The sequence below is a fragment of the Oncorhynchus gorbuscha genome, linkage group LG03 (genome assembly GCF_021184085.1).
Source record: "Oncorhynchus gorbuscha isolate QuinsamMale2020 ecotype Even-year linkage group LG03, OgorEven_v1.0, whole genome shotgun sequence".
Taxonomy (NCBI): Eukaryota; Metazoa; Chordata; class Actinopteri; order Salmoniformes; family Salmonidae; genus Oncorhynchus; species Oncorhynchus gorbuscha.
In genome coordinates, this window is record NC_060175.1 from 51,592,343 (window position 1) to 51,606,310 (window position 13,968).

Here is a 13,968-nt window from a genome sequence, read left to right on the forward strand (position 1 = left end):
TATGCAGGCCACGGAAGAACTGGGATATTTTCAGATTCCAGGAATTGTGTACAGATCCTTGCGACAGATCCTTGCGTGCATTATCATGCTGAAACTTGAGGTGATGGTGGCGGATGAATGGCACAACAATGGGCATCAGGATCTCATCACGGTATCCCTGTGCATTTAAATTGCCATAGATAAATTGCAATTGTTTTCATTGTCCGTAGCTTATGCCAGACCATACCATAACCCCACCCCAACCATGGAGCACTCTGTTCAGAACATCAGCAAACCGCTTGCCCATATGGCGCCATCTGCCCGGTACAGTTGAAACCGGGATTCATCCGTAAAGAGCAAACTTTACTTTTCAGAGTACCAGTGGCCGTCGAAAGTGAGCATTTTCCCAAGTTATGACGCCAAACTGCAGTCAGGTCAAGACCCTGATGAGGATGACGAGCACGCAGATGAACTTCCCTGAGACAGTTTCTGACAGTTTGTGCAGAAATTATTCGGTTTTGCAAACCCACAGTTTGATCAGCTGTCCGGGTGGCTGGCCTCAGATGATCCCGCAAGTGCAGAAGCCGGATGTGGAGTTCCTGGGCTGGCGTGGTTACACGTGGACTGCGGTTGTGAGGCCAGTTGGACCTACTGCCTAATTTTCTAAAACAACATTGGAGGCAGTTAATGGTAGAGAAATGAACACTACAGCTCTGGTGAACATGCTTGCAGTCAGCATATGAATTGCACGCTCCTTCAAAGATTGAGAACTCTGTGGCAAAACTACACATTTTAGAGTGGCCTTTTATTGTCCACAGCACAAGATGCACTTGCGTAATGATCCTGCTGTTTAATCAGTTTCTTGATATACCGCCCCTGTCAGGGGAGAAATGCTCACTAACAGGGACAAATTTGCGCACAATATTTGATAGAAATATGCTTTTTGTGTGAATGGAACATTTCTGGGATCTTTTATTTCAGTTCATGAAACATGGGACCAACACTTTACATGTTACGTATATATTTCTGTTCAGTATAGATAGCATCAGCAATTATAGCTGTTTGCATGCATCAAATCCAACATGAAATGCAGTACTCTCGACATTTCAGTGTAGTGCTGCCACTATCATTTCAAATCATTTCTGGTCCCTGGTTTTGTCATGAACTCATCCAACACACTCTCACATTCTAGCACTTCCTTTCACAATACATCTGTGCCATTTAATTAACTCTACATACAGTACAATAAAATTGTCCACATCACTGTGTTGTTTGTGTAAATCAAAGGCCAATGTAGTGTCCTTCAATTATGAGGTAGTAAAGACAACCAAAACTGACAGCTTGTTTTGCATGTACTGTAAACTGAATGCTTGGGTATCATGTACCGTAATATAGTCTTATATATAATGGTGATGTTTCAAAAAGAATATCAGAAAATATATTGGGAGGAAAGGTTTTTACTTTGGACCATAATTACAGTTTCCAATATGCACTTCACAGTACGAGCAATGGATTCTCTGAGACTAATGTTATTTTTTAATCCCTTTCATCTTGGAGGATATAAAAGATTAACACTGTCCAGTCTCTTTGCCTGTTACTTGATCTTCTCCAATACATTTTTTTGTTTGTATTTTTTATGATTACATGAGTAGTGTGTTTGGGCTTTTCGCCTCTTGTTAGAAATAAACGTCTCCTCTTCGGAGGGGTTTACAGCGGCAGCCGTTAACTTTGTGTGAGGCTGAGATGAAAAGAGTGGCACTTGTGTTCATCTCACCTGTGAATTATTGATACGTCCTCCACAGCAGCAGGAAAGGAAGCTCTCCTGAGACAGTGGGAAGATCAGACAGACATGTTGTCCAAAGGTTTCTTAAGTAGGGAGAGGAGGAGTAGAACTGGAAGACATTTACTTCACTTAGTTGACTTGTAGTTTACCTCAGCTCCTCTAACACCAGCTTCAAAGCTAACGTCTAAGTCTACTAATAAAGCCTTTCCCAGTTCTGTAATTACAGCAAGAAAGGCATAGTAGGATGCATTATGTCTGTTCACTCTCCCCATTTGTATTCTTTCTGTGGAGCTTTTCTCAGAGGATGCACCAGTCACATGATTGTCCTTTTGTCCCAGGGTAAAAGGGAATTGTGGAAATATACAGAGTCAAGCACACAAATGCAGGTATTGAGTTATATGAGGCATGTGCTCGGAGAGGTAGTCTTAAATCAGGTCAGAGCTTGTTCTAGTTAAAACAATTTGTTGTTGCCCTATTTGTTCACAGTCTGGGGGTTATACTTTAACAAACCTAACGCAATGGTAAATCTTAGCGATAGTGTTATAGTTTCAGGGGTGTGTCAGAAATATTTGAGCTATTTTCACAACCGGAATTAAGGGCTTAGTAGCTGGCGGTGGTGTGAAAGGGCTGGGTTTTGATGAATTAACAAGTTGTGGGAGTGTCAAGGCTTGGCCTCTCACTGGCCAATCAGAACGTGCTCCATGGCTAAATATGTGCTTACTTCAAGTTGTGTATTTATGGTCTTTTATGTGTTGCATTGTCATCAACTCCAATTTGAATGTTAGTCCATTATAGCCTATTTCGTTAGATAGCCTGCCCCATATTTGCTAAATGAACATGTTTGCAATCCACATTGTTCTAATTGCATTGCTTCAATATGGAAATAAGCTGTTAAACGTAAGATACAGCCTTCGCACCGATATAGTGGCTAGACATACTGTAAATTGCAGTCTGGACATAGACATGTCAAACGTAGTCAATAAGCAAGATTAAAATCACTAGGCTATTAATAAGGCCTAAAAAGACATTGTATAATTCTAATCAAATTGTAATAAAAACTAAACAACAACTTGCTTTAAATAGGCTATGGCTAAATACAGTTAGAGGCACAATAATTGCTCCTCGTGGACATATAATACAGACTAGGCCATTTAGACTATGGAGAGTTTTACGCACATGCAAACCTTTCACAGGAGCTGGAAAAATGTATTTTATTTATCCGTTATTTTACCAGGTAAGTTTGACTGAGAACCTGTTCTCATTTGTAGCAACGACCTGGGGAATAGTTACAGGGGAGAGGAGGGGGGATGAATGAGCCAATTGTAAACTGGGGATTATTAGGTGACTGTGATGGTTTGAGGGCCAGATTGGGAATTTAGCCAGGACACCAGGGTTAACACCCCTACTCTTACGATAAGTGCCATGGGATCTTTAATGACCTCAGAAAGTCAAAGATCCAATATAAAGACAAAGGGGGAATATCCACTCACCGTTATACTGCTCGCAAATGTAATGTTTTATAAACATAATGGAAACATCTTACAGATCATATTCGGACTTCTCCAGAACGATCAGACGAAATTGAATTGCATTCGAGCCATGTTCATTTTCACCATTAACCCATGAATCTTCCTTATGAGTTTATTTTTAAATCAAATTAAACGAAAAACAATCAAACTGTTTTTTAAACCAACAACACTATTTCTAAATAGGATACAGTCAGAAGCATGACATCATAAATCACATCTCTCATTCCATAATGCAAAGTGCATTATGCATACATTATGCAAAGTGCATACAACCGCTGAATTGCATAGCGCCACATTCAAATAATATTAATAAAAATATTTATATTCATGAAATCACAAGTGCAATATTGCAAAACACAGTTTAGCCTTTTGTTAATCCTCCTATCGTCTCAGATTTTGAAAATATGCTTTACAGCCAAAGCCATCCAAGCGTTTGTGTAAGTTTATCGATCGTTCGACAAAACATTATGTACACTTAGCATCAAGTAGCTTGGTCAGGAAAATCAGAAAATCAAAAATTACCTTTGATAATACTTGGATGTTTTCACTCACGAGACTCCCAGTTACACAATAAATGTTCCTTTTGTTCCATAAAGATTATTTTTATATCCAAAATACCTCCATTTGTTTGGCGCGTTATGTTCAGAAATGCACATGAAAGAGCGGTCACGACAACGCAGATAAATTCCAAATAATATCCGTAATGTCCACAGAAACATGTCAAAGTTTTTTTATGATCAATCCTCAGGTTGTTTTTAAAATATATAATCGATAATATATCAACCGCAACTGTCTTTATCAGTAGGAGAGGGAGAGGCAACAGCTGCCCAAACTCTGTTGCGCAAGCAAAACTCATGCAAACACCTGATGCGATGTTATCTTTCTCGCTCATTTTTCAAAGTAAAAGCCTGACACTATGTCTAAAAACTGTCGACACCTTGAGGAAGTGATAGGAAAAGAAATCTGGTTGATATCCCTTTAAATGGAGCGAAGGCAGGCTATGAACATGGAGCTTTCAAAATAGAAGCCACTTCCTGGTTTGATTTTTCTCAGGTTTCGCCTGCAATATCAGTTCTGTTATACTCACAGACAATATTTTGACAGTTGTGGAAAAAAAAAAAAATTCTATCCTAATCTGTCAATTATATGCATATTCTAGCATCTGGTCCTGAGAAATAGTCCGTTTACTTTGGGAACGTAATTTTTCCAAACATAAAAATAGTGCCCCCTAGCTTCAAGTGGTTAACAAACTTCCTACAGTCACTGACACCTTTAATTTTTTGTATTTAACTAGGTAAGGCAGTTAACCTCTCTGGGATACGATAGGCGTCACTACTCTCCAAGAGCCAGTGAAATTGCAGGGCGCCAAATTCAAAACAACAGAAATTCCATAATCAAAATTCCTCAAACAAGTATTTCACACAATTTTAAAGATAAACCAGCCACAGTGTCGGATTTCAAAAAGGCTTTACCACGAAAGCACACCAAACGATGTTAGGTCAGCCCAGCCAATTTTCCAGCCAAAGAGAGGAGTCACAAAAAGCAGAAATATAGATAAAATTAATCACTAACCATTGAGGATCTTCATCAGATGACACTCATTGGACTTCATGTTACACAATACATGTATGATTTGTTCGATACAGTTCATATTTATATCCAGAAATCTCAGTTTACATCGGCGCGTTATATTCAGTAGTTCCAAAACATCTGGTGATTTTGCAGAGAGCCACATCAATTTACAGAAATACTCATAATAAACATTGCTAAAAGATACAAGTGTAATGCATGGAATTTTAGATCCACATCTCCTTAATGCAACCGCTGTGTCAAATTTCAAAAAAACTTTACGGAAAAAGCACACCATGCAATAATCTGAGTACAGCGCTCCAACACAAAAACAAGCCATACAGATACCCGCCATGTTGTGGAGTCAACAGAAGTCAGAAATAGCATTATAAATATTCACTTCCCTTTGATGATCTTCATCAGAATGCACACCCAGGAATCCCAGTTCCACCATAAATGTTTGTTTTGTTCAATAAAGTCCATAATTTATGTCCAAATACCTAATTTTTGTTTGTGTGTTTAGCCCAGTAATCCAAACTCATGAGGCGCGAGCACTAGGTCCAGACGATTAGTCAAAACGTTCTGTTACAGTTCGTAGAAACATGTCAAACGATGTATAGAATCAATCTTTAGGATGTTTTTAACATAAATTTTCAATAATGTTCCAACCGGAGAATTCCTTTGTCTTTAGAAATGCAATGGAACGCAGGTCGCTCTTACGTGCGCACGCGTGATCAGCTCATGCCAGACATCTGGTTGAAACAGCTCTCTTTCTCTCCCCCTTCATAGTAGAAGCCTCAAACAAGGTTCTAAAGACTGTTGACATCTAGTGGAAACCTTAGGAAGTGCAATTTGACCCCATAGACACTGTATATTCGATAGGCAATGACTTGAAAAACTACAAACCTCAGATTTCCCCCTTCCTGGTTGGATTTTTTTCTCCGGTTTTTGCCATATGACTTCTGTTATACTCACAGACACCATTCAACCAGTTTTAGAAACTTCTGAGTGTTTTCTATCCAAATCTACTAATTATATGCATGTTCTTGCTTTTAGGCCTGAGTAGCAGGCAGTTTACTCCCAGTCCCAAAGAAGTTAAGAACAAATTCTTATTTACAATGACAGCCTAGGAACAGTGGGTTAACTGCCTTGTTCAGGGGAAGAACAACAGATTTTTACCTTGTCAGCTCAGAGATTCGATCCACCAACCTTTCGGATACTGGCTCAACGCTCTAACCACTATGCTACCTGCCGCCTCATTCAATGGGCATCGCACATAGGCTTAATGAGTCCTAACTTTTCACAGAAGCTGCATGAACAAAAATATGTTTAAAAAACAGGAATGTCTGGCACCAGCTGAAAATAGAGCCCTGGCTGGATTTACAAAAATGCTCCTTGTTTCCCAGAACTATACCAATGTCAATGTGCATTTCTATAATATTTATTTTTCTTGACACAACTATCCAAAGATCAGGACATCTCCCAACACCAGCAAATAAGTTCAATTTTTTTGCAACTTCATTGTTCAGTTCTTTCAGCTGAACAATGAGGTGCATCTAATACCATGTGCAGTATGGTAGTTCTGTGACCTCTGCAGTACTTGTTTAACTCTCGTCTGTTTCCTTCTCCTCCTGTCCAATAGTCCGATAAAGACCAGGTAGTGATTCTCTCGCTTGATTGTAGTAAATTGACAGGAAATTGGTCATTTAAAGTGTTTTGTCAGGTAAGGTCGCCAGAGTACATCACAAACACATTCAGTCATTAAGATAAGTATATGTAATTTCAAAACAGGGTTTTTTCATGTTTCTTGCCCTAATCTTTTTACGTTCAACTGGTGCAACCTTCATTTGAGTGTAGTGTTTACCATCTCTGTTTTTATCAACACAAATTAAAAGCATATTTCACCTCATCCAATCAGAACATCTTAGATAAGTGGCTTCACTAACCGAGAAATTTCCAGAGTTGCAATAAATGACCTGCTAAAACAGAGGTGTAGATGACAGTTTTCTTTACACTGTCCCTTACATTACACAGCAGATCACTGGGGAAAGTGCAGTGCAAAGACAGAGCTCTATTTTTCTTGTCTGCTTTACAATAGGGCCGGGGGCTTTTTTTTCATATTTACAGATTGCACGGAGTTTCAGATAATTAGAATCCACTACGGTTTAATGAATTGGTCTTCCCATTTTCCCACACTGCCCTGCTTTTAAGGTCAACTATTTCAATTTGTTGCTTGTTATTTAAGAACATGTCGAGTTTGGTTAAGGATCATTGACCTTTTGTAGTACCAGTGGCCATTGTGTAAAGGCCATGCAGAGATGAAGTGACTGTTGTCTTGGTCCCGGATTTCTTGTGGTCATATGAAGTCATGAATTAGCCATTTGACCACCTTGTCACATTTTATCACATATAAAAGAACACAGCACTATTAGAAATGTTTCTAAACTTTCCCAGTCACAATAGTTACATTTTAAGTGTCATATTCATTTTCTTTGAGTGGCACGTATACATACAAGGACAAAAGTAGAGAGGAAGTTTATATGATCAAATACAGTATATAATCAAATATTACATTTAATCTCAATTAGTTATGTAATTAAATTATGTTAATTCCAATCAATGCATGATATAGACATTTATGTTTTCCATTTTCTGAAGACATTGCAACTGCTAGACTGATTGCCTTTCTCTCTGGGGAACGCCCATGCTTAACGATGATGAACAATGCAAAAAGTTCACCTTTAAATTGACAATTGAAATTCACAGACTGCAATAAAAGTGGGAAAGTAATGTGGCCATGCAATGTTAGTGTCTGTAACACAATCCTTCTACTTTTTCTGCCTGCAGAGTTTCCATTCTGGACAACGGAAACCTCCGGATACAGAATGCAACCAAACCAGATGCAGGTCTTTACACATGTGTGGCACGAAACCAGTTTGGAGTGGCAAGCAGCTCCGGTACTCTCATGGTCAAAGGTAAGCCTATTTGTCATTGTCTTATACTGTATGGGATTATTAAGTCTTTAAATTGGGTTGTGATTTCTCATAGGATACAACTTGTGCATCTATCTTGTGACAGACTCTTCACAGGAGATTTGGTTCTGGGTTTTGAGATTACTACAGTCCCTAAGCCTTTCTCCCCTACACATAAGTGACGGTATCAATGGGTTCTTGCACTTAGCGCTCATTAAGAAACAGAGTTGGAGGTTGCACTGTTGCCCTCACTGCACTGTTGCCCTCACTGCACTGTTGCCCTCACTGCACTGTTGCCCTCACTATGTGCTGTAGGGAATGTTCAGCACTGTCTCTAGACCTCCAGACCAACCCGATTATTGGTACAGTATAAACGTAGAAGAGATGAGAAGGGGAGTAGTGTTTTTGAGATAATCTGGAGGAGTCAACCCGTGGGACTGGGGGTTGGGTTTCTGCTCTGTTGCTGTGACTTATTATACTTCATTAAATATGAATGGGAGGCGGGTGTAAGGTGCTGTGTATTGGGTGGCTTTGTTTTGTGCATGCTGCTGTTTTTTCTGTCCTGCTGCTGTGAGGGGGGGGGTGATATTCACACCAGGTTTTTCATCGCTTGGAGTGTTGGTGATCCCCCCCCCCTTTTTTGCATTAACTTTAACCCTAACATGACCTATGTTTTCAGAGGTCAGGTCTGGTCCAGTTGTGTTGTGATAGTAATTATAGGGGGAAAAAATCATTTCTTTGTAGGTGGTGTGTTTTGCCTAAGCTATTGATCCCTCATCCCACATGTCTGTCCCCTGGGATAAAAAGTTGTCAGTTAGGTCTTTGATTCACATTCCAAAGTGTCTGATATTGATCTTATTGTACATGAATATTACAATTGATTGTTGGAATGAGATGAGTGTTAATGATTGCCTCATTATTATACTGTAGATCAGTTTTTCTGTGTCATTGTATTTATTAGGGGTTCAAGCAGCGAAGCTGAGTGAAACCCTTTTGTATTTGTTGGTGTTCTTATTATTATTCCAAAAGGGAATCTTCACATGCAAATTCCTGTGAAATTCTAAAACTTACAAGGTTGAGACTTAACCAAAAAAAGATAAAGGGCCAAGGGCCACAGCCTCTCAAGTAATGGCATGTCAATTGGCCACATGGGGGCACTATAACAAGCAATTGAAGATGAAAACTTGAAAAGATGAAAAGTCATGCCTCTCACCCCTTCAGACCTAGAATCCTGAAATTTGGTACAGAGGTCAATCTCCTTTCAAGGAAACATTTTTGCCAGGAGGACCCATAAGGTCTACCATGATGGATATTCCGCCATTTAGAATTGTTCTAAAAACACTTAAAACGCTACTCCTCTTGCACCGAATGACCAGTCCACGCAAAACGGTATATGTTGCATCTATGGACCAAAGTCTCTTATTTTCCAGGCTAGTAGCTCAAACAACATGCCCAATACTGACCAATAAACTCTCACATGGGTGTGGTCTGGCACATAAATACAGAAATATCTGGCATGGATATTAGTATTGTAACACACTTGATACACATGTTCAAAACACTGTCAAGACTCAACAAATGCAACCACAAAATGGGCACATATTTATATCTCTTGATCTGTTTGAGTCAGAGTGGTGAAATGTGGCCCACATGCCCAGGGATGTGAGTCTAGCTAACCTGTAGGGTATGGTTCTGTTTGGCCACATGGTGGCGCTGTTGGATGGCTGCTTGCGGCTATATTTTAAGTTGGAATTGGAAAGTAGAGTTGGCACCATTTAAACTGGCAAAAACTGGACAATTTGCCAGCACCCTTTCTCTTTTCAAATGCATAATGTTTCTTCTTATTCGAGATTGAACATTGGGGGTTATTTAAACATTTGACCGTGACGCAATGGCAGAAATCAGACGGTCTGAGTCAAAATCGAACGCGACAACCCTTGACTTAGTATTCAGTGAAAACTAACCTTATAACACTTTCCCACCCCTTGACCTCAGCCCGGTATATTTCTGATGGTGAATTGCGCTATTGAAGACACTAAGGGATGCGATTTGATCATGTCTCAATTGATAAAGCAATACAGAGAAGTTTTTAAAGCAGTGCGATGAGAAATGCTATATGTTTTTTCTCCCTTTAAAGTTTAATGCTGGGTTTCACAGAGCATTGAAGACAAAGCCGCTGCTGTGGAGTACTCTGTCATGTTTGTTCAAGGGTTCAATCCATTTAATTTTCTTCCCTCTACAACTTAGAGATCTCCAAAGCCCTTTGAAATGCAGAGTAAACAGTAAGGTCCTCTGTTGAAATACCTTTTGGAATTCCCTTGCGTTTTAGCGTTGCAAAGCGGTTGCCATAGAAACACTGGTGGATAGCTTATTGTGGCCCCTAACGAATCTCAAATCTGCAATTATTTAATGATTGATTGTAACTGCATGAGGTGTCCTGATAGTACCTGCAGATTATGCATGTTACAGCCTGTTCACTAACATCGGGGTACATAAGGTAATGAATGCTCAGATCCAGCCTAAAGTCATTTCTTCCACACCAGCTGTGTCTTCTGTAAATCACTGTCAGGCCATGTTTCCTTATCACGATTAATAATAAAACATACATTTCATATATTATAAATGCTAGAAAGTCAGCAGTCAAGGATGTGGAGCGAGAGCTTAGAGTGCACCTTGCCACAGACAGCTTTCTGCTGATGCCTTACAACAAACCCTTATCCACTGCCTGCCCCTCTCATTTTATCTCCAGAGTCATCGGCTACCACAGAAAACTGCAATGACCCCGCTATAATTGAGTGAAGAAATTGAAACATATATCAGTATTTTCACCTAGATATACGGCTATGTACAGTTAATTGCTGTTAAATTTACAGCATTACACTCCATTTGACATAATGAATTTAATGTTATTTTTTACACAAAATATAGCCATTTTAATCCCCCCCCCCCCCCCCCCCCAACAGCTCACTGTTCAAAAAAGTTGGAAAACGTCACTCTGGGTTCAGGTTGATGGCCCATCTATGATTTCCCAATCTGGCTCTAAAGAAATATGCTTGTGTGTCTATATACTGTGTAAATATGCCCGGCTGTTATTCTCTCATTATTCACATGAAAGGCAATATATGAGCTTTATTTGACATTCTCCCTTAACGGTTTACTTTCCATCATTATGTGATGGCTGCATTCTTGGGCTGATGTACAAATGTTCTCATATATGATCTTGTGCCTCTCTGTCACAATCAATACTGTAGGGAAAATGGGACAGGGAAATTTACATGCACTATTTCTTTGAGAATTGGAAACCTGTTTAGTTGGAGGATATTTCCGCAATGAGAGCAGCCCTTATGGGAGATGACAGCAGTTTATTCAAATTGACTGTGGCTGTATGAATACTGAAAAATACCTGTCACAATGCATTTATTTACTGTGGATGTGAATAAACCACCTAGACAACAGCAGAGGAGCAGTCACAACAGATGAACCCTGTTAATGTCCCCATTAGTTCAACACTGAGGGGATATTAACCAGTGTAATCAGTCTTGATTAGGAAATGGACTCTCGGAATGTTGATTGCGGTGGAAACTGAATATTGCAATTAGAAATTACAGCTGGTCAATGGCCTCAAAACTCTTTAACTCAATGTTGAGTTCACTCCTTTGTTGATGTCTGAGATGGCAATTCATTTTCTTTTTCAATAATGTGATTTTCTATTGCGAGTTGTCATCGTGTCACCTTTCCAATTACATTTGAGGGTCCTTGGTTGTGACATACATGCTTTAAAAAGGATTCCTTGGATCAGCAGGTTATCGCAAAAGTATCAAACTAAATTCAGAGAGGTGGCAGTGGTCATTGCCTTTGTCACTTCCAGTGGTGTGATTTTTCATAGGTGCAGGACGAAAGATACATTGTCTGAACAATTTATTCTATGCTCTTTCAGGCAGATGCGAATTACAGGGCGGCCAGCGGGGGGCTACACCCCCCTGAATGAAAGATGAGCCCCACTAAACGCAACAAAAGTCAATCTTTGGGGGGGGGTTTCTAAATAATGCTAATTTAACCATTCTCCTATTTGTTTAAAATGCAATTGTGTACTGCTACTATACAGTTGTAAATATGAAAAGAAAAGCTTATTCCAAATTAAACGAACACCACTTGTTTTTTTGTGTTTATGTTATCCCATGTCATTAGTTACCATAGCCACAAAGACAAAGTCATTGGCTATATCATAAAAATGTATGAAAACAAAAATGTGCTTTTCTATTCTTAATTTAAGGTTAGGCATAAGGTTAGCAGTGTGGTTAATGTTAGGGTTAAGGTGTAGGTATAAAATCAGATTTTAAGAAGATACATTGTAGATACAGCCTGGTTTTAGCCTGCCGGGGCGGCAGGGTAGCCTAGTGGCTGGAGTGTTGGACTAGTAACCGAGAGGTTGCAAGCTCAAATCCCCGCGCTGTTATTCTGCCCCTGAACAGGCAGTTAACCCACTGTTCCTAGGCTGTCATTGAAAATAAGAATTTGTTCTTAACTGAAAAAATAAAATAATTATGATTAATAATTGTGGCTGTGGTAACTGGTGATGACCCCCGGGACACTCAAATAATTCAGGCTACAAGAGTGCTGGCCTAAGGACAATCGCCAAACATGACTTTTTGGTGTTTTGTAACAGATTTCTCTTTCCATTCATCAAATGGCGTGTGCACAGTTCATTGTTTGGATGCTGGAATTATTTTGCAGTGGACAAATATACACAGCCTTTTTTAAAGTGATTTGTTTGACAATCAGATGAAAGCATCATGACTGGTTTTGTGTACACATTTTTACCGTTAAATCACACTGTTACACATAAACAAAATATAGAACCCCCACGAATGTCACGGTATGTCACGGTATAATTCACACTCTGCTTTCAGGAGTTGTGAGCAGAGTTGTTTCTAATGCACAATCTGCAATGAGTCAGTAGACTCATACAGAGATGATTGCTGATTTATTGAAGCCAAATGAAAATTAATGGCAAATGTTACAAAAAGCTTACAGTGCCTTCAGAAAGTATTCCTGGACTTATTCCACATTTTGTTGCAGCCTGAATTCATCCAGAATTCAGCCTGAATTCAAAATGGATTAAATATAATTTTTTTCTCACCCATCGACACACAAAAAATGTTTTTAGAAATGTTTGCTAATTTATTGAAAATGAAATACAGAAATATCTAATTTCTATAAGTATTCACACCCCTGAGTCAATACTTTGTAGAAGTACCTTTGGCAGCGATTACAGCTGTGAGTCTTTCTGGGTAGGTCTCTAAGAGCTTTACACACCTGGATTGTGCAACATTTCCCCGTTATTCTTTTCAAAATTCTTCAAGCTCCATCAAATTGGTTGTTGATCATTGCTAGACAACCATTTTCAAGTATTGCCATAGATTTTCTAGTAGATTTAAGTCAAAACTGTAACTCGGCCACTCAGGAATATTCACTGTCTTCTTGGTAAACAACTCCAGTGCATATTTGGCCTTGTGTTTTATGTTATTGTCCAGCTGAAAGGTGAATTAATCTCCCATTGTCTGGTGGAAAGCAGACTGAACCAGGTTTGTCTCTGAGATTTTGCATGTGCTTAGTTCCATTTCTATTTTTTTTAATCCTGAGAATACTCCCCAGTTCTTAACGATTAAAAGCATACCCATAAAATGATGCAGCCACCACTATGCTTGAAAATATGGAGAGTGGTACTCAGTAATGTGTTTAAATTGGATTTGCGCTTTGTATTCAGGACAAAAACTTTTTGCAGTGTTACTATAGTGCCTTGTTGCAAACAGGATGCATGTTTTGGAATATTTTTGTTCTGTACTGTCAATTGGGTTGTTTTTGGTCCATCCTCAGTTTCTCCTTTCACAGTCATTATCTAACTGTTTTGAAGTCACCATTGGCCTCATGGTGAAATCCCTGAGCGGTTTCCTTTCTCTCCGGAAGGACGCCTGTATCTTTCTAGTGACTGGGTGTATTGATACATCATCCAAAGTGTAATTAATAACTTCACCATGCTCAAAGGGATATTCTATATATTTGTTTTGCCATCTACCAACAGGTGCCCTTCTTTGCGAGGCATTGGAAAACCTCCCTGGTCTTTGTGGTTGAATCT

General features: G+C 39.3%; 1 protein-coding gene across 4 annotated transcripts in view; it reads left to right on the forward strand.

The window, feature by feature from the left end:
* The window catches only part of LOC124031511 (contactin-4-like), a 187,779-nt gene that overhangs the window by 147,395 nt on the left and 26,416 nt on the right, over positions 1-13,968 (forward strand). For all 4 annotated transcript variants that reach the window (XM_046342832.1, XM_046342830.1, XM_046342833.1 and 1 more), the window contains exon 12: positions 7,708-7,835. In XM_046342832.1, the coding sequence (XP_046198788.1) occupies positions 7,708-7,835 (128 nt within the window). The remainder of the gene's footprint in view (positions 1-7,707; positions 7,836-13,968) is intronic.